Source organism: Sinocyclocheilus grahami, unplaced genomic scaffold, assembly GCF_001515645.1.
Source record: "Sinocyclocheilus grahami isolate Dianchi unplaced genomic scaffold, SAMN03320097.WGS_v1.1 scaffold148.1, whole genome shotgun sequence".
Lineage (NCBI taxonomy): Eukaryota > Metazoa > Chordata > Actinopteri > Cypriniformes > Cyprinidae > Sinocyclocheilus > Sinocyclocheilus grahami.
Window position 1 is genome coordinate 1,084,295 of NW_015505327.1, and position 27,623 is coordinate 1,111,917.

Below are 27,623 nucleotides of genomic sequence, written 5' to 3' on the forward strand. Positions count from 1 at the left end.
ATTGAATAGTTTATATGATTATATTCATTTTGGGTATGTATAAGTTTGAAAACTCATGCTTTAAACGTTTCTATCAATCAATTCTTTGTCAAATGTATCATATTCTTGTTATAGAAATCATGTCCAAAATTATACTCTGCAAGAGCGGGAAAATTCGGACCATGTGACTGATAAGATAACATTTGATTTATGAATTGGGAGAAGTATAACACCCCGAGCTAAGACAGTGTCTAATTGGTCAAAACACCATTTGGGATGTGGCCAACAACACGGTTTAAATACTCAGAACATCATCAAATTATGCTTTTAGTCATGTTTTTTTAGCTTTTGCTTTTCAGCCACTGCTTTTTAGTCATGGCTTTTTGCCATTACTTTTGCATTCTTAGAGCGCCGTTCCAGCGTGCTTCGGCCTGCACGCCCGCTGCTACTTAGCCACAAAAAACATCTAGTCTCGTTACTTCTATTCTTCTACTTTAATTTATTTTATTTCCGTTGAGAGTTTTGTGTTCGGAGTTAAGTTTTGCTGCAACTCCGTGTCTCCAAGTTTGTGAACGACTGCTTCAAAACTTCAACCAGCCCACAACTCTGCATCTTCAGCCAATGCCCAATTATTGGCTTCCCAAGACATCACTTCAACGACTACTGAACTTTCAGCCAATCAGCAACCTCGGGGAAACCCCTTTTCTGCAACGACTACAACAAAGGGAACCCCCCTACACAGGCAACACAAGTACCTCCAGATTCTAGCTGAACTGGTGCATTTAATATAAATTAAACTCATTGAGGAACTCAATTCGAGGGTTAATTAAGTGATTGATGGTTGTTCAGGTCTAGGCTATTGCACATCTTGCTGTACACTTGGGATTTCACATTTTCATTCTCTTAAACTCATTCTTTCCTCACTTTCTCCCTTCCTGCAACTGTGAGTGCATGTGTTTATGTGTTAAGATTAGTTTATATTGTCTTCATATTCATATTGAAAAGATAAGTATCTTGTGTTTTGTGCTTATAAGTTAATTAATGTCTTAAACTGGCGATCTTGTTACTGTGCTAATAAATAGTGTTTTCACTATACTTTCGATATTAATATCCATTGCAGAATTCATGTTATACAGCTCGTTCAATGAATCGCTGACCGACTCAGTGATCAGCCGTAAAACCGTGATTCTGTCCAAATTCCCTATAAAATCTTAAATGATTCCCTTTGAGCTAAATTGACCTGTTTCCCTTACATATATTGGTGGATAATGTGGGCAGTTTAATCTAAATTGTGAGCATAAACCAAGTTATTTCATCTTTTCGATTGCTGTTGTAAGGATAAAAGAAACTAGAATACTTTGATCTCCTGAGAGGCAAACAATGCACTGGCATCTTCAGGACACCCCACAGAGGGGTGGTGCGGGAAACTGTGGATGAAATGGAGAAGCTTCTGAGTCGAGACTAGTGTGTGACGTAAGCAGCGCGTGACCGCTTGAATGAATGAACTGAATGAATGCAGAGAAGGCTGTAACTCGAGTCCGCCTCTCCATTGTTAAACTGCAGTAAGTGAACTTAAAGTTAACATGTGTTCCTCATTTTTGTAATGCCTTGTTTATAGCTGAATTGATTTCATTGCGTGTTCCAGTGCCTTTCAATAGCTATACTCCCGGCAGGGAATCTCAGTCACCGTTAGCTGAACGGAGCTAAACTGCAGTAACCAAAGGGAAATAAATCGGTGGATAAAGAAGTTTTGAGCGTGTTCCTCAATCTATTTATCAAAGCCTTACTCATAGCTTGATTGCCAGTGCATGTTCCATTGCCCAATCAACTATGCTATTCGACTTCCTGGGTTAAAACATTAGAGAATAATGCTTGCCTGTTTGTGTCTGTTCACAAAGTGAATTTAATCTCGCTTAACACTGCGTGTCCGAAAGTGATTTGAATGGGAGTGTTTTAAAAGCTTGATCAAGTAAATTTTAACTTTGTACCAACAGCGAAGAAAACCTGTTGTGTTTACATGTCCAGAGAAACTGGCACAGAGATTTCAGATCCGCCGAGATCGCCATCACTGTTAATCTTAACTGCAGCACGAAGCTGCTATTTGAATAAAGTTAAATTTAACTCCGAACGATCTGAGAGTTTAAGCGCCACACCTCAAAACCATCTAAAGTGGTGTTTGTTATTTGTACAGTGTTGAAATGTGCCGACAATTCATGTTACATGCTTAACTGTACTTGCAAAGAAACAATTCACGTGCTAGTCCACTAGAGTTTGTTTTGGTTGCCATAGTTACTACCGTGACACGGAAGTCTTAACCTACTTCCGGAGCAACTCCGAACTGCGCATGCACAGCACATCGACGCTATTGTAAACAAACTCCACGGTGTTGCTAAGCTAACGAAACGGTTGTGTTTACATTGAAGCATATGCTAAAGCCATTAGCCTCAAAGGTTAGCAGTTAGCATTAACATCCAGTGGTTGAATACAGTGTCTGTATGGGCAACGCTAAAGTGAGTTAACCCTTTAAACATCTCAACTAATACACTTGTTGGTCTCTTTCTCTTTGTTATTTCTCCCTTTTCTCACTCTTACCACTTTATCTGCATTTTACTAGAAAGGGAAATGCTGACTCACAATTATTAATTGTGCCAAATTCAAATTTAATTAAAACATAAAATTTATTTAAATCATTCAAATTTCCCCCTCGGATCATTTCATATGATCATTATTTTTAGTATTCCTTTTTGCGCCTAATCATTTTAGATACAAATAAGCCTTGAACTTTGAAAGTTTAAGTTAACTTATTCTACCTAATTGATTTCATTAGCCATCTCAATAGATTCTATTCAGACTCATACTTACTCATTATTTTATTGTGTTTTACCACTCTTTCTTCCTGTTTTGTTTATACACTTAGCCACTATTGTTTTATTTATTGATTTCCTTCTTTATTTAATTTCATTTTTGCTTATTTTGCCCATTTATTACTTTTTTAATTTTACTTTGTCTTACCATTTTCTTTCCTCTGTATATCCTAGCTTGGGAACGACACACCTGAGCCCTTAATTGGAGACAGTGCTATCCCTCACTACAAGTTCAAATAAATTAGAAAGACAACTGTCTTTCACATAAATTTTATTTTTGTTTGATTAGTTGTGCAGCAACTAAAAACAATTCTCTACTTGTAGTTTGGTATAACAGAAACAGAGCCTGCTAGTGTACCCGATCCACTCAGTTTACTGAGTCCTTCCCTTCTCTCCTGTTCTCTCATGCTTTCTTTCCTCTTTACTCTTCACATGTGTAGGGACCTGCAAGAACCATCAATCAATTCTATGTGAATGAAATACACAATCTTGTTGAAGAAGACGAATCATCCTTATGAATTTTATTGTTATTAACCCCTCCTTCGTTCTTCCTAACCTCCCTACATTTGGAAACACAATCCAAATTTTAGCATCTCATCCAACGCTGAGATCAATTTAATAGAGATAAGTGTTGAACAACTGTCGACTTCGCAGCCTCCCTGGTGAGCGGTCCAACTGTAAGGTGTACGGTGTCAATCCTGTCAGACTAAGAAAAGAGATATCAACATTATTATTGTATTCTTTTGTCTAAAACAGAGATTTAATAATGTTGTTTAACTTTTTGATAACATTTAATTGGAAAAAAGAGAATTTTCCTCATTTGAAAACTGAACTGTTGCTTAGCATTGAATTTGTTTCTCACCTCTTTCTCTAGTTTCCTCTTCTTCATTAGAGTGACGAAGTCTTCACATCCCTAGTCTACCTAGACACCCTGAGACCCACACAGTCATCACCACACTTTGCTAGTGGTTCACAATCATGGACACAACACTTAGTTGTCCCACCACACATAGGCTTCTACTCTACACAGATCTGTGTCAGTCTCTCTTCTCCCCAGCGTGCCAACATGCCGCACACTGCAGACCCCATTTCCCATGGGGAAGATGTGAACACTTGGCTGAGAGGCATGACAGACAGCCTCAACCCCAAAACTTTTGAACTATTATTATTTTTAATAATAATCCTAATCCTGAGAAGATTCCTGACAAAAGATTCAAGCCAGAACAACAACCACGAGTTAGTCAAGATCACCAGCTCCCTAAGCTACGCCTTCACAACCCAGCTGAAACTGAGCGACAAGCACATCACCCACCTTCAAGAGGAGCTGACACGTGCTCAACGCCGCATAGACAAGCTGGAAGTGAAAGTTCAAGATCAACTCAAAGCACCCAACGAGAGGGAGCCGGAAACAAAGGAACAAGTTAAGAAGCTCAGCTCGACCAACAACATGCAAAGGCTGCCCAGAAAGACCTGGTAAACAGACTCCAGTATGCCGAATAGCTACTAGAGAAAGCCAAGAATGACATCAGAGACAAGAACGCTGAAATCAGTACCTTGAAAGACCACCTTGAAAGGTACAGAACTGAAATGGACAATCTGACCCAACAACTAGACGATACTAACGATGAGCTCTACATGGTCAGAAAATAACTCAAATATGCTTATGAGCTGAAACAAGAGCCAAGAAAAGAGAAGCATCTCTCAGCCTCACCACTGCTGAGCAGAGCAGAGTCCCACGTCCAAGAATTGGCATACAACGAAAGAAGCGAAGGGCCACAACCCAAAACCTCACTTGCCTTCGCCACACAACCCTTTCCTGCCAACGAAAGAAAACCTCCCATCCAAGCAGACCTTGGAGCTGCACATGGGATGACCAAAGACCTCAACAAGCGGTCTAAAAACATCAGCAAGTTCAACCTGAACTCCACAGAGGGCCACGACATCCAGGCCTACCTGCAAGATATCGAGTTTCATCTGGAAATGAGACCTCATGTGACTGACAGACAGGTTATACCTCCTGAGAGCCACTTCTAGTCCTGAGGTACAAACTTCCTAACTCGACAGCACAGTCAAACAAAGTCAAACTACCAGCTACTTTGTGAGGTCCTGATTAAAGAGTTTACAGAGCCCGAGTCTGAACATGGACTGTTAACTGCCTTGGAGATCAAACAAGGTTGACAAGAGACTCCACAAGCCTACTACAACCGACTCCGACAAGCCTACTTTGGTGCACACAACAAACCTGACCTTGAAGAGGATGTGAACTTCAAAAGCCTCTTCCTATGAAATCTGCACCCTTGGAGTCAGCCACCATCTTGGCATCAGAAGGCCTACAACAAGCAGAAGATGGCCTCAAAGAAAGCTAACAAAACATCCACACTCTTGAACTCCGTCACCAAGGACTGAAGCCTTGCACTGGACGACACCCAGTGGCATCACGACACCAGAGTCCTCCATCAAGAGCACAGAGAACGTGACCCCCATGTCCATGACAGCCCTACCGCTGGAAAAATCCATGGGACCAGCCACGCTTCTCGAGAAACCCAAAAGATAAGAACAACTGGAAACGTAACCAGACATCCAAAGGTATTTGCCCGACTCATCCAAGAGCAACTCGTGTGGGTAAGCGACAACAAAACCCACCTCAGCGCCACTCAGACATGCACAGTGCTGAGTATGCACAAGAACAAGACAGTTTACCAATAGAAGACATGGAACAAGTCATGAGACAAATGAAAGAGTTCATGTTAAACCTACTGTATTAGAAAAATGAGTGTATTTAATATTTCATTTGTATCCATTGTATTTGTCATATAGTTTGTAATTTGCTTCTTTATTTTTTATATAAAAACAACTATGTACAGGTGTGTGTGTGTGTGTGTGTGTGTATATATATATATAATTTAGATATCATGAAATAAAATTTCTCATATCGTGGTCATATGTAACAAAAATATATACTTTGTCATTTATTTATGGAGAAAAATGATCCGGTTTTAAATATTTGTAAGTGGCAAAAGTATGTGAATCTTTGCTTTCAGTATCTGGTGTGACCCCCTTTTGCAGCAATAACTGCAAGTAACGTTTCTTGTAACTGCTGATCAGTCCTGCATAACGGCTTGTAGAAATTGTAGCCCATTCCTCAGTACAGAACCAATTCAACTCTGTGATGTTGGTGGGTTTCCTCCTATGAACTGCTTGCTTCAGGTCCTTCCACAAAATTTCAATTGGATTAAGGTCCAGAATTTGACTTGGCCATTCCAAAACATTAACTTTGTTCTTCTTTAGCCACTCTTTGGTAGAATGACTCGTGTGCTTGGAGTCGTTATCTTGCTGCATGACCCACTTTCTCTTGAGATTCAGTTCTCGGACAGATGCCCTGCCATTTTCCTACAGAATTTGCTCGTATAATTCAGAATTCATTGTTCCATCAATGATGGCAAGCCATCCTGGACCAGATGCAGCAAAACAGGCCCAAACCATGATACTGCCACCACGTTTCAAAGATAGGATAAGGTTCTTATGCTGGAATGCAGTGTTTTCTTTCTCCAAACATAATGCTGCTCATTTAAACCAAAATGTTCTATTTTGGTCTCATCCATCCACAAAACATTTCTCCAGTATTCCTCTGGCTTGTCCACATGATCTTTAGCAAAATGCAGATGGGCAGCAATGTTCTTTTGGGAGAGCAGTGGCTTTCTTCTTGCGACTCTGCCATGGACACCGTGGTTGTTCAGTGTTCTCCTGATGATGGACTCATAAACACTAGCCAATGTGAGAAAGGCCTTTGATTGCTTAGAAGTTAGCCTACAGTCCTTTGAAACCTAGTGGACTGTTACACATCTTGCTTTTAGAGTGTTCTTTGTTGGTGGACCACTCCTGGGGAGGGTAACAGTAGTCTTGAATTTCCTCAATTTGTACACAATCTGTCTGACTGTGGATAGGTAGAGTACAAACTCTTTAGAGATGGCTTTGAAAACTTTTCTAGCCTGATGAACAACATCAATTCTTTTTCTGAGGTCCTCAGAGATCTCATTTGTTTGTGCCATGATACACCAGGGCTCTACAGTGCGACCATTTCAGTCGCATTTGCAACTGAAAACTACTGCGTGCGACCATGAAAAAATATTTAGGAGCACCAGTGCGACTGACCAGATCTTCAACATATTTGTGATTGTGATGGCTGAGGGAAGCTTCAAAGGTTTCTATGTGTTTTTGCAGCATTGAGTAATGTATCACAGACATATCTCATGAATCCTTTCATAAGCAAAGTGTAGATGGTGTAAATAAAAGATTCATTGTGCAGTGTAGAGAGCTTTGTGATTATAAATGTGAGCGCGATAAGCTAAGATGAGTGACAGCTTTTAATGATTTTTAAAGGAGTTTGTAAATGTGATACTGATTTGATACAACAATTCAATAGACAAAAAGTTAATATTAAGTGACCTACATTGTCTGACTATAACACCTATTGTCTGATTTTGCTCTATTTCGTCGTCGAAAATAGTTTGAAACAAAGTCACAGCTCAACCGCTGCGCATCTCCATTCAAACACAACGGTGTCTCACTTATGAATGAACTGCATTTTTAAACGAATCTAGTGAGTCAGTGATTCATGATTACCCATTCATAAATACTGTCACTTGCTTCATTCCTGAATGAATCAGCCGTTCAAATGAATCAATTGAATGAATGATTCAGTGATAAAATCAGTGATTGTCGCCACCTGCTGGCAGTTTGTTTAATTTTTTAAAGTATCTTTTCAGTTCTTCAAATCATTTAATATTTCTATATTAAATTTTTTTTTAAACATTAATCTTAACATGAATTTATGGATTTAATTGCACTCATGCCATCTCTGATCCTCATTAAATGTCTGAAAATACACCTACAAGCCACTTTTGCGTTCTTCTGTGCCACCTCTGTACAAATTAATTTTAATACTGATTTAATTTGATTAGTAACTTATTCTTCTTATTCTACTTGTTCTTATTCTACGGTTTTAATTAGAATTTTTAAAAAGCGTATAAAATATATATATTTTTAAATTTGACAAAAGATGACATACTTTTAATAAAGTTAGAAAAATGCCATTACAAAGGTAAAAACAAAATTCCACTGTAAATCACTTTAAGGAGTCAAATATCACCTCGTAAAGGGAAGGCAAATTTTTTATCAAATTTTGGATTATTGATTAGAAGGTGCTCCTAAATTTTTGACTGTACTCCTACATTTTTTAAGTTAGGAGCATAAGTGCTCATAAAAAGAAAAATAAGCGTAGAGCCCTGTACACTAAATAAAACAGGGCACACACTGACACCTGATAGTCATCTCACTTATTAAAAACACCTCTGAACAGATGGACTCTTATTTCACCTTCATTTTAACAACTAATCCTAGAGATTCACATACTTTTGCTGCTCACAGATATGTAATATTGGATCATTTTCCTGAATAAATAAATGACAAAGGATATATTTTCATCTCATTTGTTTGATTGGGTTCTCTTTATCAACTTTCAGGACTTGCATGAAAATCTGATGATTTTTGGGTTATATTTACGCAGAAATATAGACAATTCTAAAGGGTTCACAAACTTTCAAGCAGCACTGTATGTGTATGTATATATATATATATATATATATATATATATATGTATGTGTGTGTGTGTGTGTGTGTGGGTGTGTGTGTGTGTGTGTGTGTGTGAAGCTGAATTCTCCTGTCTGCATTCAATTCGCATGGACCAACCGTCACGCAGAGTACACATGATCATGCAGGATACAAATGCACACTTCACACGCTCTCATAGCTAGATTCGACTAAGTCTGCAAGGTTTGATATTAAATGTTTATTAGACAATCATAGATTTGTTTAAATTATATAAATGTGTATTTGCTGATTGATGATGGTAAATGAGAAAGTATTATAATGTTTGCCCAATAATATAAACGTAATTGTTATAATACTTTTTTGTTTACCTCCTTTGTTTAACAGTTCTATCTGATTATTAGAGACTTCTATCCGTATCAGACAAAACTGTTAAACTGCGACAGCAAACAATGAGGAGAGAGAATGTAAGCGCTGTGTGCGCAGGTGCTGCCATTCTCAATGCCATCAAAATAAATGTCCAACCTCAAGCACATCATATCAGTCACCACTACTAAAGATAACATTAAAAGACTCTCACCCTGTCTTTCATTCTCCAGCTCTGAGCCAAAGCTTTGGATCCCTCAATCTTCTCTGTGTGGCGTTTCTTCATAAAGGCCAGTGGAAGGTTCCAGTCAGTCAAGTCCACCTCCTCCTCCTCCGCCAGACCAACCACAGGGGAGTGAAGCAGCTCAGCATCCATTTTCATAAGGAAACTGATAAAAGAACATAAGAAAAACCCAATTATATGACCATTTGCAGGTCTAAAATGTAGAAAGTAGAGAAACAAAGAGCTGTGGTGTATTATTAAAGTGGTTTAATTAAATGATTTTGAATCTGATTCTGAAATATCATCACAAAAAAGTATCAAAAGTAAACATAGGTTGGAGCTATCTGAGAAGCTGGTCATTTTACAAATGTGCAAAAAATTTATTAAACAATATTAAATGTTCTATAAGACTATAACGTCTCCGGTTACTCATGTAACCTCACTTACATAAGTGTGCTGTGGGTAAACACCTTTCTCCAAGAAATATTGAAGCTTAATTGAATCACGCTGTTGCTTTCCAATAGCCAATGACGGTCAAGCATGCAAATTTGGGACGGCCACGCCCTCCAATATAAGGTAGTGCTGAACGTCATTTTCTTAACATTTTTTTAATGAATAACCAAGTTACGAAAAACCCTGAGCAGAAATATCAGCATGATCACAATGTCTCATTCTCTCATTTCAGGGAACCGAAGATACATCAGTAAACAAAGACGTTCCCTTTTGATAATGATTTCTCAACATCACGGCAGATAGCAAATAGCTATAGTGAATGTATCAAATCATGGCCTGTTACTGTGAAGGGTGCTCAGCGTACGAAGAGCCAATAGCCCTAAACACAGTGTCTCATAGTAGGAAATTACTATGTCAAGCCAAACAACTTAAGCATACATATCTTATGATAGTAACTCACCAGCATTAAGCACATAGGCATATGACAACCGGATCTTGTTAAACTCCAGTGTCCCAGGGGTTGAATGTAATGAATTTGCTAAGCGGCAGCACCGCCATGTTATGACGTGTATGCCATCAGACCTGGTTGACACATCACGAACAAGAAAAAAGGACGGGCGGTGCTTATCCAGCTTCTGTAAGAGTGTTTGTTTAGTTGTACACAAGATATTGTGGGATTTCACATTTAAGAATCTGTTTAAGATAGGGATGCACGATATATCGGCCACCATATCGGTATCGGCCGATAAATGCTCATTTTTTCTGTTATCGGTATCGGCCTGATAAGAAAATTTGGCCGATATCTTAAAGCCGATAAATAATGCATTATTTCCTTCAGAGACACTTCAGATGCGCGCTGTTCGTTTGCAGCCTTTTGTGCAATTGTACATTGTAATATTGTGTTTATTTGATGTATATCTGATGTATCTCATATAGAATGCGTTTGGTAAAGTTAAAAGAGCGCTTCAGTTTACCGATGATCATCTTTAGCTCAGCACACGCAGCCCAAACAGCAGTGCACAACATTAATAACTATGATTGGGAATGTCGTGTATATAACATTCTAATGAGAACATTATTATAATAAAACGTTGGGAATTCTTTGGGTTTAGTTGCGATCTTTAAGATGATTCTACATCCTGACATAACATCATATTTAAAACTAAGGTGACCTATATTGTATTGGGCATTCAAGGTGAACATGATGGCATCCGTTTACTGATTAAATTCAATATAGTTTCCAGTGAGGGGGTTCTGCAAGTCTCTGATCTTCATACTGAGAGTTAACTACATGTGAATGCTTACACATCTTTAGTTCTCGTGGCCAGGTGCAGCTTAAACGGGTCATTGGATGCACAATTCATAAATGAACATAAATGTTAGAAGTGTGTACACATCCATCCTATAATTATAAAAATCCATCCAGTGTTTTTTTTAAATCCCTATTTTAAAATCCCCTCTCTCAAACCAGGCTGTTCTGAGATTCCTGTCAGAATGACGTAGTTCTGTAAAGGCCCCTCCCACGATAGTTGATTGACAGTAGTGTTTCAGCACAGACTGGACTGGTGTCTTACCTTAGACCCACCCTGAGTGAGCTGTCATCAGTCCGCCATTGTGTTGACTGGTCCAGTGGAAGACAAGATGTCTCCGATAAAGCGATTGAGGTGCTTTATTGTTGGATGTAATAATCAATATAGCAATCGTCATTTACTCCCGACATCTGAGCTGCTGAAGACGCAGAGGATTAAAGTTACTTTCGCTTTGAAGTGAATGCACCACTCCCAATCAACCTAAATGCATCTATGTTCGCTCGAATCATTCGGGATCCAGTCTCATCTACAGAAGAAGTGAGTATAAGGGTTTTTTTATAAATCTTTGCAAATCACCTTTCCTAATAATACGCTAATTAGCAAGTTTCACAATGAATGCGACTAAAGTAAACAGTCTCTCTGAGAGCAGCTCGGAAGAGAGGGGCGGGGCCAGCAGAGCTCATTAACATTTAAAGCAACATGGATTATAATGGCTTGATAAAAGCTGATTTTGACAGGTTTAAAAAAAGTTTTTTTTTTTTTACACCAACATTGAGAAATTTTAACCAAAGTATGTTATAGACTTTTAATTAAGACCCTAAAGAATCATATTAACTTGTGCAAAATGAGCATCCGATGACCCCTTTAAACCATTTTGGTACTGTTATCTTTGGGGAGTAGGTTTGCTGAAGCTCACAGTCGGGGGGTTGATTAGATGTTTTCTTTAAATGGTCACTTCTGAGGCTATGTGTTAGGTCAACACCTTTCAGGACTGCCCACTGAATGCCTATAAAATACTATGTACATCTGCCTTAGTCACACTTTTGATGTCTGCAGCACCACGCAGCGCATTCTCAATAAAGAATCCTGCTGAAGATACCCAAGAGTCTCCTGGTATTTGCTTCTGAGTTTCCAACAGTTTTGAAGAATAGAGCTTCTCACCTGACATTGTTCCAGACTGAATTCCAGATTCTTTTTTCATCTCAACAACGATTTGGTGAGTGTTACTCTATCCAAAGAAACACTACAGACCAGTAAATGTGGTTATCTTCTGCGCCGTCAGAGAAGTGTTAACCAACAGCTGCCGGGTTTGCATACATTATGATGTGTATTAACTAGGTTATCCTCTGCTTTGTCAGAGACATTATTGGTGTATCCTCTGCTTTGCCAGGGAAGGTTAACAACAGCTGTTCTGTTTTAACAAGTGTATCCTCTGCCTGTCAGGGAGGTGTTGGAAGTGTCCTGTTCTATAAAGACATTACAAAATGTTGAGAAGGAATACTAGGCTGATTCCAACAACTGAGAAAGGTGGACTAGCCACGACTTTATGGACAGTGAGTTCAAATAATTCTTAGGAAAGCACATGGACTCAATAGTGACCGAGTCAGTCAGATTGGATTTGACGAAGAAATTTGGTATTGATCCAGAAAAAGTATGGTCAATTGAAGAATGCAAAAAGGTACTTGGGGCATGTATCAGAAAGAAAAACATTAAAGGCATTTTCTGCTGCCACAGAGAATTTACTTTATCCTTAGCACAAGAACAAGCTTGGTGTATTGCTAAATTAACAGAACACAACAAACAACTACAAATTAGAGTGGCCTGTCTCCCGAAAAAGGTGGGCCATAACAAGGCCTCAACCAAAAGTGACTCAAAAGACCAAAAGTCAGATGAAAGCTATCCAGATTTTGTTTTATTTTATTAAATTAATTTTATCCAAAAGCGACTTACAGTGCATTTAGGCTATACATTTCTTACCAGTATGTGATTTACTGTCTTTTTGTAGACTAGAGGACAATAGCAATACTGGATTGATGGATAAAAATGTAAATGCAGTTGAAGTTTGTGGTGCAAGACAAGAGGCTCAGAATAGGGCAGAAGGGGTGGACACTGTTCCATCTGCAACCCCCATACTACAGTTACAAGCAGTCAATACAGCTGTACAGTGGAGAAAATATTTATTTGATCCCCTGCTGATTTTGTAAGTTTGCCCACTTACAAAGAAATGAAGGGTCTTTCATTTTTATGGTAGCTTTAATTTAACGGATAGAGACAGAATATCAACCAAATAATCCAGATAAAACACATTATATAAAGGTTAGAAACTGATTTGCATTTCAGTTAGCGAAATAAGTATTTGATCCCCTACCAACCAGCAAGAATTCTGGCTCCCACAGATTGGTTATGTGCCTATGTGGAACACAGATTAGTCCTGTCACTTCAAGAAGTTACTCCTAATGTCAGCTCGTTAGGTGTATAAGAAACCTGTCCACAAAATCTGTATCTTCCATTCCAACCTCTCCCACCACCATGGGCAAGACCAAAGAGCAGTCAAAGGATGTCAGAGACAAGATTGTAGATCTGCACAAGGTTTGAATGGGCTACAAGACCTTGGTGAGAAGGAGACAACTGTTCTCAATCGGCCTTGGTCTGGAGCTCCGCTCCCGCAAGGTACCCCTGCTCAAGTAGGCACATTTACAGGCCCGTTTAAAGTTTGCAAAAGAACATCTAAATGATTCAGAGAAGGCTTGGGAGAAAGTGCTGTGGTCAGATGAGACCAAAATTTAGCTCTTTGGCATTAACTCGACTCACCGTGTTTGGAGTAGGGCTGGTCCGAATACCATTTTTTGAGTTTCGAAGCTTCAGTAGTAATCAACTTCTTCGGAAAGGGGGGGCTGAACATATTCTTCTCTCTAATAAAGGCAGGAATTTCTGTGTCTGTCTGTCTGTCTGTTTGCATTTGTATTATGTCAAGAATAGGGTTGTGACGGTGAGGAAATTTTCCCACCGGTTAATCGACATGTGACATCACCATGGGGGCAGGGGCATTTCCTCTTGTCCTCGCTTTCCTTAGCTTTTAAATAGCTTGCAAAAGCGGCGTGTGCATTTTACTTTCACATAGCGGCAATTCGCCGTCAATTGCTTGAATGCAAAATACAATGTCAAACTCACTTTAGCCTAAATATAAAACATATAACTTTTATTAACAAAACTAATAAAAATACACCATGCTATAGGTCAGGCTATGCCTAATATAAAATAACAAATAACTTACATAAAGTTTAAATAGGTAGCCTATACAAAACTGGAAATAAGTAAACATGTATAATATAAAACGAGTAAGAAAGCTTGGAGGCACGGCATACACGTTGATGTCAAATAAAATAAATAAATTACACAGTTTAAATAAAGTAAAAAATCAATGTGGAAACAATTAAAAAAGAAACGAATGTTTAAAAAAAACTTCCAAAATCACCTTAGATAAACGGCAAAAGTCAACAGGCTTTTCAAAATCCAAAATACGGCCAAACAGGCGCTTTTGCATTTCGTTTCGAAACTAAATCATCCGCGATCGTCTTGTCTGTCTCACCCCACTCTTCTTGTCAGTCAGCTCGACTCACTTTCCTTACTGGATAAATGGAATCTGATCTGTGATGCGACTGTTGTTCGACGGTGGGGGTCGGTTTTGTCTTTTCTTCCAGATGAACTGAATCATGATGTTCATGACGTTCACTCATGGGCAATTCATATTCAAGCGTGAATAAGAACCGTTTCGCAGGGGATGCCAGGTGTTGGGGGAAAAAAAAGAAGAATGGTCGAATATCAAAATTGAAAATCGAATGTCAACCCACCGAACAAATATTCTAATAACCAAATATTCTTGCCCAGTCCTAGTTTTGAGGGAGAGAAATGCTGACTATTACCCCAAGAACACCATCCCTACAGTCAAGCACGTAGGTGGAAACATTATGCTTTGGGGCTGTTTTTCTGCTAAGGGCGACTTCACCACATTGAGGGGCAAATGGATGGGGCCATGTACTGTAAAATCTTGGACGAGAACCTCCTTCCCTCAGCCAGAACACTGAAGATGGGTCATGGATGGGTCTTTCAGCATGACAATACCCCGAAACATACCACCAAGGCAACAAAGGAGTGGCTCAAGAAGAAGCACATTAAGGTCATGGAGTGGCCTAGCCAGTCTCCAGACCTCAATCCTATAGAAAATCTGTGGAGGGAGCTGAAAATTCGAGTTGCCAAACGACAGCCAAGGAACATTAAGGATTTAGAGAGGATCTGTAAAAAGGAGTGGATCAAAATCCCTCCTGAGATGTGTGCAAACCTGGTGACCAACTACAAAAAAACATTTTACCTCTGTCCTTGCCAACAAGAGTTTCTGCGCCAAGTACTAAGTCATGTTTTGCTTGGGGATCAAATACTTTTCACTCACTGAAATGCAAATCAATTTCTAACCTTTATATAATGTGTTTTTTCTGGATTTTCTGGTTGGTATTCTGTTTCTATACGTTAAAATAAACCAATCATAAAAATTACAGACCCTTCATTTCTTTGTAAGTGGGCAAACTTACCAAATCAGCAGGGGATCAAATAAATATATTCCCCACTGTAGGTCCTGAAGCCATAGAATGACTTGCTGATAGTTTACCATCAGTGCATAGACATTTTTCTCAGTTCAAGGGAGAGTTGTCTAAGAAGATGCAGCTCTATGATATGTCCCTAGCTGAAGTCACCCAGCTAATGTCACAGATCTTGATGAAATCAGAATTAAATGGTTCTGAAAGAGTTTTAAATAATTCTGAGTTTCGTTTCAATATGCCAGTAAAGATTAATTGAGAGAGGGAGTTCTGAGAGTGTTGAAGAGCATTGTTGGACCAAAAGTGTTCTGGTCAAAGATCACTAGTTACTGTATACAGAAGAAGGATGAAACTGTAAGTGAGTACACTGAAAGGTTTTGTCAGTCAGCTGCAGCATACAGTGGAATAGCTGACACTCCAGAGAAGGTATTAGATGATAACGGACCACTGGTCCATGTGTGGTTTGATGAGCTTTCATCAGATTACAATGAATGAAACTTTACAAAATAACTTGGGCAAACTGGCTACTTGGGAAAGAGCCTCTGTTGTCAAGGCAAGAGTAAACATTGCAGCAGCATCCTTTAAGATAAACACAGAGAACCAACAAAAAATGTAAATGTTCTAAGGAGGGCAATTGTCATTACTGTGGTAAACCTGGACATTGGATGAAAGAGTGTAGGAAAAAACAAAAGGAATGTAAGAGAAATGAACAATGTAAATAGGCTCCTACTCAGTCTGCTTGCAACTCTGAAGCAGACCCTCCCCACTACACCAAACTAGTGGGGCAGCTTGCTGAGATGCTAACAGTTAAGGCTGTGAGTTCTTAATAACCCCCATAATCTACAACAAAGATGAAAGATTCTTTGTAAACAGAACAAAAGGAAGCTGACTATCACTTCCACCCATTGGGGAACAAAGGTTAAAGGGGTCATATGATGCTATTTTAAAGATCATTATTTTGTGTATTTGGTGTAACAGAATATGTTGACATGCTTTAATGTTCAAAAAACACATTATTTTTCAAATAATGTACATTATTGTAGGTCCTCTATGTCCCGCCTCTCTCAAACACATCGTTTTCAACAAAGCCCCCTCCTTTGACAAGCGCAGTCTGCTCTGATTGGCCAGCTGACCCAGTGCATTGTGATTGGCTGAACACCACAAGCACGCGTCGGAGATGTAACGCCCCTTACCATAATCGCGAGTGTCAGCTTTCAAAGTAAATATCAAGACAGTTAATGTCCTTAGTTTTACCATCAGTAAAAAAATTAATAAATAAACTCCGAAAGGGCAACAGAGTCACGTACACAAGCCACGGTTAAGACAGCTGACGTGCTATGATTTCTGACAGGCAGTTCACTCTCCTGTGATGTGACCCTGTTCCCCTCACACACACACACAACGCGTTACACTGCACTGCGCAAAATTTCGCATTTGAACAGTCAATAGCAAATACTTAAACTAATAACAAAACATACTTACAGTCGCTGATTCAGAAGCGCCAGATTGTCATAGCAAAGTCGTAATTGACCCTTTTTTAATTTTTATTTTTTTAGAAATAGCCTTTGTGCACAGTCAGTCTTGTACTCTTCTAGGTTAAAAAAAACTGTCGTCCATAAAATGCGTTGCTCAAATTCGAACATCTGGGTTGTGCTGTTCTGTTGTAAATAAATCTTAACCAATGATTTCTAATTGCATCTACTTCCGGAAGGTCAAATAAAGTGCTTTTGCTTTCGCACTGAAATACACAGCATCTCCCTGACATGGCTGCATCAACACTACTGCTGTTCCTGAAACCACGCCTTCTTTCTTTGCGTGCACATTTGGGCGGCATTATGCTAATATTTCCACATAGTGACGTAGATATGTGGGGGTGTGTTAGAACGAGGCGTTTTAGGTAGGTGTGGCTGACTCTTAACTTTTATAAAGAATATCTCTTTGGATTTGAGGCTTTAGTCTTTGCAACTTCACAGATCTTCTTTATGCACCAAGAGCTTGTAACACTCCAAAGAGAAAGGAAAACTTGAAATCGCATCATATGACCCTTTTAAGTACACTCACAGCCATAAATGTTATGCTACAGAATATTCCATTCAGTCACCCATCCTCTGTTATGATGTCTACTAGGACTGATGTTTCATTAGAGGATAGAAATGTAGCGATTGCATTATTTTAGGGATTTTTGGAAATATATGTATTTTGGTTGTGCATAAGGAACTCATGTCTCACACTATACAGTGTGCACAATACCTACAGGGACAAACTAGGACACACAGACCAGTGAGGAGCCAAGGGAAGAAACGAAGTGCAACAGGCCTCGGGGGCCAAACCTGTGGTGAAGACTTGCTCATAAGTTTTCCCTTATCCATAGTTTTATCCCCACCTCACTGGGCCATAGGTGTCAGATCATTTAAGACTAGGATCAGAAAAACACTATAAAATCACCAGAAGTTTAATGTAATAAGTAAAACCACTATATGATCAACAGAAGTCTAATAACATAAAAAAATGAAGCCTATGTATGAATGCTGCTGGTCTGCTGTTTCTTTGTTTTCTTGTGTTGCAGGAATATGTGTATGCTACAACATCTACATAAACAGTACCCTGATGTAGAGCGTTGCAACAAAAATTAATGAAAGAGCTTCATGAAGACAAAGTCATCTGAGTGAAACTGCACTAAAAATTGACTCAAAAGGAAACAGACTACACCAAAGACTTCATGACTGTTCAGGCTTCATGGGAATTTAGTACTCTCAGGTTATATGATTTTCTATGTCATCATGTAGTTTATACTACATGTTACCACCCTTGTTGTTTATGTGTTGTTATAGTTTTGAAAACTATTACACCTATATAAATCTAGGACACAAAACTGAAGTTTTATGTACCTAGGGCTGGGTATCGCTCAAAAAATGTTGAGATTGACACCGATACCATTTCCTGAAAGATACTTTTTCCGATACCAATTTTATGAAATCCATTTTAACAAGATTACATTACCTCAAAAAAAAAAAACGTTACCTCATAAAACTTTTTTTTTTCAGTTTTACAGACTCAATGACTCATCTCCTGTGCCACAGCACAAAAGAACAAAATGTAACCAACAATAAATCAGTGCAAATAGTTTTAATAAAGTTCAAATAGTTTTCAGTGCAGAATGAACAGTTTTAAGTCAGTATGTGAGGATCACTGCTGCATGCTTAAGATCTTTAAATCACTCAGCAGTTTTTGTTTTAAAACGCATAGCTTAGACAGAATCATCATTTCTATTCACTTTCCACTGATTTAAGCGATCTGATGAGCATTAGCTGTTTCTAGTGCTGTCTGCCTGTGTTTTCTCTTCCGCGATTGCTGTTCTGACTCAGAGGAAGATCATTCGCTGCTCATATGTCAATCATATTACCATTATCATTAGGGATGCACCGATACCGATACTGGTATTGGTATCGGGCCCGATACTGGTCTCCTGTACTCGTACTCATTAAAATGCCCCGATACCAAACGCCGATACCACACAGCATGTGATAAGCACCATATTCAAACAAAGAAACACCGACAACAGAACAACAGACAGCAGAAAGGAGTTAAGGATGTCTACTACGAAGTATATGTATGCAATGAATATAATGTTACACATTCAGTATTAAAGGGGTCATATGATGCGATTTAAATTTTTCCTTTCTCTTTGGAGTGTTACAAGCTCTTGGTGCATAAAGAAGATCTGTAAAGTTGCAAAGACTAAAGTCTCAAATCCAAAGAGATATTCTTTATAAAAGTTCAGAGTCAGCCACAGCTACCTAATGGCGCTTTTCCACTACGTGGTACAACTCGGCTCGGTACGGCTCAGTACTGCATGGCACGGTTCAGCTCGGCACGGTTTGCATTTCCACTGCAGTTCAGTACCGCTTTAGAGTGGGCGGGATTATTCACATGTTGTTATAGTTGCGCCGCCTCTACTACCACGACTCCTAAAAAAACTTATTCATTCCGCGTCGCCCCATCAAGCTCTCGCTGGATCCGCTCCTCTGCTATCAACGAGAGGAACGTCTGTACTTCCGCAACAGACAACAAAACTTTTTGGTTGTTAAAAAAAAGGTGCGCTCGTTCAAAACAGTTGCGTTTGATCCTATGCTGGCTGTGCTGATTTAAATCTAGCGGTTCTTTTGTGTTTGTGTCACAAGTTCAGTGACGCAGGTAGTGACGATTCTCTCCGGCCAATCCGTGATCAGAAGAGTTTACACGTCACGTTTTGGTAATGGTACGGTTCACTTGGAACCCCAACCGAAGTGGTACTAAAAAAAGTACTAGGTACCAGGTACTGTACCCAGTGGAAAACCCCCCAAAAGTGAACCATACCGAGCCGTATTGTGCCGTACCATGCAGTGGAAAAGCGCCATAAAACGGCTCGTTCTAACATGCCCCCCCACATATCTACCTCACTATGTGGGAAGATTTGCATAACGCCGCCCAAATGTCCACGCAAAGAAAGAAGGCGTAACTTTTATTCTCACTGTAGTTTTGACGCTGCAGCCATGTCGTGAAGACGCTGCGTGCTTCGTTCTGAAAGCGAAACTACTTTGTTTGGTCTTCCAAAAGAGGACGATATCCGCTTCGTCATGCCTAGAGCTGCTCAGCTCACTCTAGCCCGGCCTCAGCTCACTCTATCCCGGCCTCAGCACACGCTAAGCCGGGGCTTCCTCTCACGCTAGGCCGCTGTGTTTTTCGTTGTGAAAGTGAAAAACTACTTTGTTTGGTCTTTCAAAAGAGGACACGACTACAAATCAGTGGTTAAGTTGTATTTACAACACTGTTCCAGAACAGTTTAACCCAAATATCCAGATGTGTACAGCACATTTTATGGAGGACTGTTTACTGATCCTGGGAGAGTAACGTTAGACTAAAATGCCGGCAGTTCTGACTCACAGTCTGTAAGTATGTTTTCATTTAAAGGATTTGCCACTGATGATTCAAACACGAGTTTTGGGCAGTAGAGTAGCACTTGTTGTTTGTAATTTCTCTGATCACAAATGCAGACAGAGTTTTATGTTTACGCGGCACGATGCAATGCAATGTAGCGCGTAAAAAGACAGTATAAGTCATTATAATCAGTAATTATATCCCCAATAGCTGATGTGCGCAAGCTGATAAACATAGCAAGCTGAGTGGATTGAGTGCGCGGCGGCACAGATTCGCGAGCTTGTCGAGTGAATATATCTTTCTCACAGACATCACTGGAAAGTTTGTAGTTTCAAATACCTGCAATGCAAACGTTGCACTTTTTGCTTGCTTCTTGAGTGTTTCTGCATTACACGAGTGGCTTTGGAATATAAATCGCAGCATGTTTCAGATGAAAAAACTCGACTCCTATTTCTGAAAATATCACAGTTAGGAGATTTATAACGAGTGGTTCCCTGCATTATTACAGCAAAGAGCGTGATTAAAGTACTAAGCCGCTGCAATGGAGCAGCTCTAATGCTATTAAATTAAAGATGATGTACCATAGAGCAAAAAAAATGAACAGTGAAAGTAACAAAAACTTGTAAAATACATTTTAATGGGCATAATTAAGTGTGAAAATAAGTATCGGGCGAGTACTGGAAAAAGTGGTATCGGTGCATCCCTAATTATCATAACCCGCCCTGAACGTGCATTACACCTCCAGAAAAACATTTACAGGGACGAAACATGAAGCTTAGAAACACGCGATTACGACAATATATGATTTGTATGTGATTTTCATAAGATTCTGCCTATTTATATAACAATACAGTGTGTTTAACATTACATGATAAATGCTAAGCAGGTGTAGCAATTAACTTGATATAAAAGGCTACAAATAACATATTTCTGCAACATTATATGACCAAAACCCTCATTAGATCGCAATCGGAGGTTATTACAAACAGTCGATGGTGGTTTAAAGTGAGTTTTGAGTAAAAACATAGTTTAAATTTTATAAATTGTCTGATGTAGCATGATGCTACAGTGTGAATGGTCACGTAACACACGTTTTCCTTGACGCCTCACCAGAGCCAATCACCAGCACATGATTTAGGCACATCAAGCATGCTGGACGCTTACTGGCTCACTGACGTTGACGAGATTAACCCCTTAGGCAGGGCTCGACATTAAGCCTTGACATGTGCTTGGTACTTTTTTTGGTGTAAATGTAATCCATTCTGAAGCTATAGTCTCATAAGTGCTCTATCAGGTCTTACTTTAATCAGCATATTTGTGATATTTGCCTTAAATTGATTTCTAGAACACTTTTTAACTTTATAAAGGGAAATATTTTCCTAACATTACTAAATGTACGTGTCATCATTGACGTCAAAATTCATAAATTTTATCGATACATTCAGTTAGAATAATTAGTAGGGCTGGGTTTTGACACAAATTTCACAATTCGATTCTCATTCACAAGCTTGCGATTTGATTCAATTACCAATTCAATTCGATTCGATTCAATAGCGATTATTTTGGAATCATATCAGGTACAGTACATGACAAATTTTCTCAAAGAAAAACTAAATCTCTCAACTAATGCCGTAAAATACACATGAGAGTTAGTTGGTACATTACTATAATATTGAAGGTTAAAATTGACTGATTTGTAGTACAACTGCTAAAATTACACAATGAAGTTTTTAAAATAATAAAGTTACAATTACAAAATAATTTTTCTACTTCAATTTTTTTTTTTTAATATATATATATATAAACATTTAAATGGTGGTTGTCATAAAACTTGATGGATTTATTCAAACATAAATTAAACATTGAAGAACAGGGAAAATTATAATGAATGTTATATGGTGCATATATTTAGTAAAACGCCCCTCTCTACGGTTTATTTTTCTATATGATTAATGAGTTTATGGTCACCAAATAATTTTTTTTCTGAGGCAAATATGACGTTACATGACACTGTTTACAAGCCCATATTGACATCTTTGCACGGCTGAACACTGATTGAGCGATTACATGAGACAGGATATGGATTTGTAGAGTTGTACTCTTTCTTTTAACTTACCTTCGGATGTTTAGTCATGTTTATTTTGTGCTGAAACTGGTATTAATGTGGAGGAGATGATTAGTTCACGTGCGCCTCGTGCTGCCGCGTCTGTTGAACTGAGGCACTACAGCGATCCGTCACTTCACATTAAACAGTGCCAAAACAGCATTTATTGTTTGAAAACTGCAATACAATGGACATAAATTTAAATCTGAGACATTGTTTCATATTAAAAGTACCAAAGCACAATGCTTATTGCGATTTATTGGATGGGAAGTGCCCTTCAATGTTCCGTCCATTAACTGAAAACAGGCTAGACTAATCGATTCTTGGGATTTAAGAATCTATATTGTTCCACAAAACTGAGAATCGATTAAAATCGAGATATCGATATTTTTTTTACCCAGCCCTAATAATTAGACTCCGTATGGTTGTTACCATTCAAATGAAATCAGTATCAACAAACTCCATCTTTCCACAAAGGAAACACTGAAACGGCATCGAAAGTGTCATTTAAATGTATTTACTCAGACTGTTTAATGAAGATAAGAGGTTCCATAAATGCATTTACACAGTAAAATTGCAAATGCAGAAATAATATTATAAGATTAATGTTTTACTTTTTTTTTACATAAATCTGAAATGTTGGAAAAATGCAATGATACTTTTAAATATGAAACCAAACCACCCGTAGGTGGCGGCAAGTCACTGTCTTAATGAGTGAGTCACTGATTCAACCAATTCGTTCAAACAGCTAATTCATTCAATAAATAAAGCACGTGACTCCCTGCGTCCCAATGTGCATACTATCCACCCTATCTGCCCTAAATAGTATTAAAAATGACTAATATTACATAGAATTTAGCATGGATAGTGTGCACATTGGGACGCAGGCACTGTCTTTATGAATGGCTCACTGAATCATTGACTCACCTGATTCGTTCAAAAATGCTGAATCCTTCAGTAATGAAACACCGCTGTGTGTTGCTCGGATATGCACAGCTGTTCTGCTGTGGCTTTGCATAGAACTATTTTCGTTAGCAAAAACTGTCAATAATGTGTCTAAAATGTAAGTAAGTTAATATAAACTACTTGTTTGATGAACTACTGCTATATAAAACAATGTCACATTTGCAATCCTGCTGGTGCTTGGTCATGTGATGTTGCTTACCTATATCATATGTTATAGAATATTTATCTTTTTTTCTACCGCAGTAGTTTGCTCATGTTTGTTTCTTTGTTTGTGCTGTTGCGCTTATAGTTTTGATTTCTCCGTGAGTCAGACAGGCAGCACGAGCCTCAACTGATGCGACCTTGATACTGTCATTGCATTATCCGTTATCAAGTAACCGTTTATACTGTAAGCAATCAAATCAGAATCGTTCTTACCAAAATTTCGGTGCTGCCCTAGTTATTGTTTGTTACTGATGTTTTAATCAGGTTACTCGTCCGGTCAGGTAAGTAAAATTCTCTTTCACTTGCCCCTTCACAAAATCCACTTGTCTCAGACAAGTGGACAAGTGTTAATGTCGAACCCTGCCTTAGGTATCGAAATTTGGTACCGAACGATAAGACATGTTTCGATACTCGATAGTATCGAGGCAATTTGGTCGGTGCCTAAAAAGTATTGAACACGATACCCAGCCCTATATGTACCTGTAACTACTTAAAGTTACATTAATGGAAGATGGGGCTTATGTTAACAAACAGGCTATAGAATGGACTTATGGAGGTTTAAATTTGTATTAAGTGAGAGTTATTAGAACTCTCAAAGGGGGAACTGTGGGATTACAAATTTAAGAATCTGTTTAAAATCTGCTGATTCTACATCCTACATCCTTAACATCATATGAAAAACTAAGGTGATCTACATTGTTTTGGGCATTCAAGGTGAACATGATGGCATCTGTTTACTGATTAAATTCAATATAGTTTCCAGTGAGGGAGTTCTGCAAGTCTCTGATCTTCATACTGAGAGTTAACTACATGTGAATGTTTACACCTCTTTAGTTCTCGTGGCCAGGTGCAGCTTAAACCATTTGGGTACTGTTATCTATGGGGAGTAGGTTTGCTGAAGCTCACAGTCGGGGGTAGATTTCCTGTATTGTCTTTAGATGTTTACTTTAAGTGGTCACTTCTGAGGCTATGTGTTAGGTCAACACCTTAAAGGACTGCCCACTGAATGCCTATAAAATACTATGTATGCCTGCCTTAGTCAGACTTTTGATGACTGCAGCGCCATGCAGCAAGTTCTCAATAAAGTGTCCTGCTGAAGATACCCAAGAGTCTCCTGGTCTTCGCTTCTGAGTTTCCAACAATATAAAGCAGCAAACCCGTCACTTATGAATGTTATAACTAGGGATGCAACAATACAGTTAGCCCACGGTTCAATACATACCTCGGTTTTTGGTTCGGTTCGGTTCTGATGGCTTGGCACATCAGTGTTTTTTGCAATTTAAAATATGATTTTTAAAGTGAAAAATGAGTAAGTGAAAGTGACGTGACATGTAGCCAATTACCGTGTCCCATACTCAGAATTTGTGCTCTGCATATAACCCATCCAAATGCACATGCACAGCAATGAGTAGTGAACACACACACACTGTGAACAAACACCCGGAGCAGTGGGCAGCCATTTTTGCTGTGATGCCCGGGGAGCAGTTGGGGGTTCAGTGCCTTGCTCAAGGGTCTCTCCTCAGTCATGGTATTGAGGGTGGAAGAGGGCACTGTACATTCACTTCCCCCACCTACAATCCCTGCAGGTACCGAGACTCAAACCCACAACCTTTGGGTTACAAGTCCAACTCTCTAACCCTTAGTGCCATAACTGCCCCCAAAATAAATAAAAAAAACAACAAAAAACTCCTGTACACTTCTGTACCCTGGAGAAAGACATGGAATATTATATGTCTAAAATTTCTCTTGAGAGAAGCATTATTTTTCCTATTCTTACCCAAAATAGGGTGGATTGGCCATTATGGAGCGCTATAAACACATGTAATGTCTCTTTCATTCATACTGGACGCCAATTAAATAAATTTCCCCCCAAAATGTGTTACTTATTACTTATGTGTTACTTGTTAATTATAAATCAATAAGTAACACATCTGTTAGAGGGACTATTGTATTCTGATTATATAAAGCAGTAATTGATGTCATAAAATAATGAGTATGTTTTGATTTAAAGGTCAAAAACTATAGCTTAAAAGAAAAGAAAAAAATCACAAACATGACACTTAATTTGACATAGGGATGCAGCGATTAACTGGTTTCACAATTAACCGCGCTTTAAAATGTCACGGTTAATTAATCGTAAAGGCTCCGCTACACAGAGTGTTTCTGTTATACCGACCTACAGGCAGAAACTGAAATCAGCTAAACCTGTATTAAGGACTGTAAAAAGATGGACTAATGAAGCAGAGCAGGATTTACAAGCTTGTTTTGACCTCACTGATTGGAGCGTCTTTGAAGCTGCTGCCACCGATCTGGACGAGCTCACAGAGACTGTAACATCTTATATCAGTTTCTGTGAAGACATGTGCATTCCTACCAGGACTCACTTAACTTACAACAATGACAAACCATGGTTCACTGCAAAACTCAGACAGCTCCGTCAGGCCAAAGAAGATGCTCACAGGAAGGGGGATAATGTCTTGTATAAACAGGCTAAATATCTGTACATACAAAAACTGTCTATTGTAATATACCTGCACATACAACTGTCAATTTATATATTTTTATTCCTTATTTACTTGTTCTATTTTTTATTATCTGTGTTTTTTTGTTCTGTCACTGTCATTCTGTTACACTGTGGAAGCTTCTGTCACGAAAACAAATTCCTCGTATGTGTAAACATACCTGGCAATAAAGCTCATTCTGATTCTGATCTACAATTTTTGTCATGTAATTTGGAATCATTAATGGACTACAATCCAGTAATGGAAAGTAATCTATCCAGCTCTGGCTATATCATACGTTATAAATATAAAAACTAAATTTTTACTGCAGTATGTTTCTTCTGTGTGCAGTTTTAGAGTAGGTTTAGAGTTGACAAAACCAAAAAAATCCAACCTGGTTCAGATCATGTTCAGCGGGCTCACAAACCTTGATATAAATGTTCTCAGTCAGCTCAGAGTTTGACCCAGAGTTTGTGATTAACTCTAGAGCTCTTGCACCTGAAAGTGTGACACGTGCAGCAAACAGCCAATCACACGGAACATGGAGAGTGTCAGTTTGATTCACTTCCTGCGAAAGTCTGCTGCAGCAAAATTTTGAGAAGGCAGCAGAAAGAAAATATTTGACTATATAGATTCACAAGAAGCTTTATAATTTTAAAACTTATTTATAGTCAATGTATATATTTTATGCATATGTATAATTATATAATTATGAATAATTATAATTCATATAATATGAACATAATAAATAATAATTAGCAGCAAAAGACAGGCAATTTTTTCTTTAAAATTTGTTCACTGTAAACTGCTTTAATTTGAAGCGAGAGATACAGAGGGAGTAACTTATTGCGTTAGATTCATGTCACTTTGCTCACAGCTGATTGGTCCAGTTGGCCCCTTTAAAAAAATCCACTTGTCCTGGACATGCATTAATGTCAAGCTCTGATACTGTATATAAATACAACCCGCCAAGTAGCTAGTAGGGCTGGGCGATATAGCTAAAAACGATATAATTTATCAACGATATAATGTTTCATATCGTTCGGTATCGATAATTATTGACATTTTTTATAACCTTTTTTAAAACCAAGATCAATAGAATTTTTTTTTATATTTAACCACTGTATTTTTATATTAACTAAATTTATTGAGACTAACAACCATTTTTTTTTGTTTTAACAGTCAAACACAAAATAAAAATTAAACAAATATCTAATTTCTAATGCTTTATATGCAGGTTAAACTTTCGGCTTGTTTCCCGAGGAGGGCACAATGAGCAAAATAATGCAGCACATTAAATTGTCAACGCAAGGCAATAACTCGTTAGGTAATAAACCGTGCATTACGTCTAAATTAACTCATATAAATCAAATATAATTTAGTAAATTGCATAAACAATTATTCATCACGTATTTATGCATTGCTCAATACAAAGAGCCAAATCGCCCATCAAACAGGCTTTAAAAACATATGAGATGCCGTGAAAAGGAATAAACATCTTTCTATACATCTCTTGTGTGAGACGCGAGTGCAGCAG

At 38.5% G+C, this 27,623-nt stretch overlaps 1 protein-coding gene across 3 annotated transcripts in view; it reads right to left on the reverse strand.

Annotated features, from left to right (window-relative positions):
- rptor (regulatory associated protein of MTOR, complex 1) overlaps positions 1-27,623 on the reverse strand; it is a 304,659-nt gene that overhangs the window by 261,565 nt on the left and 15,471 nt on the right. For all 3 annotated transcript variants that reach the window (XM_016281200.1, XM_016281199.1, XM_016281198.1), the window contains exon 2: positions 9,031-9,205. In XM_016281200.1, coding sequence (XP_016136686.1) covers positions 9,031-9,198 — 168 coding nt within the window. In that variant the 5' untranslated portion in view covers positions 9,199-9,205. The remainder of the gene's footprint in view (positions 1-9,030; positions 9,206-27,623) is intronic.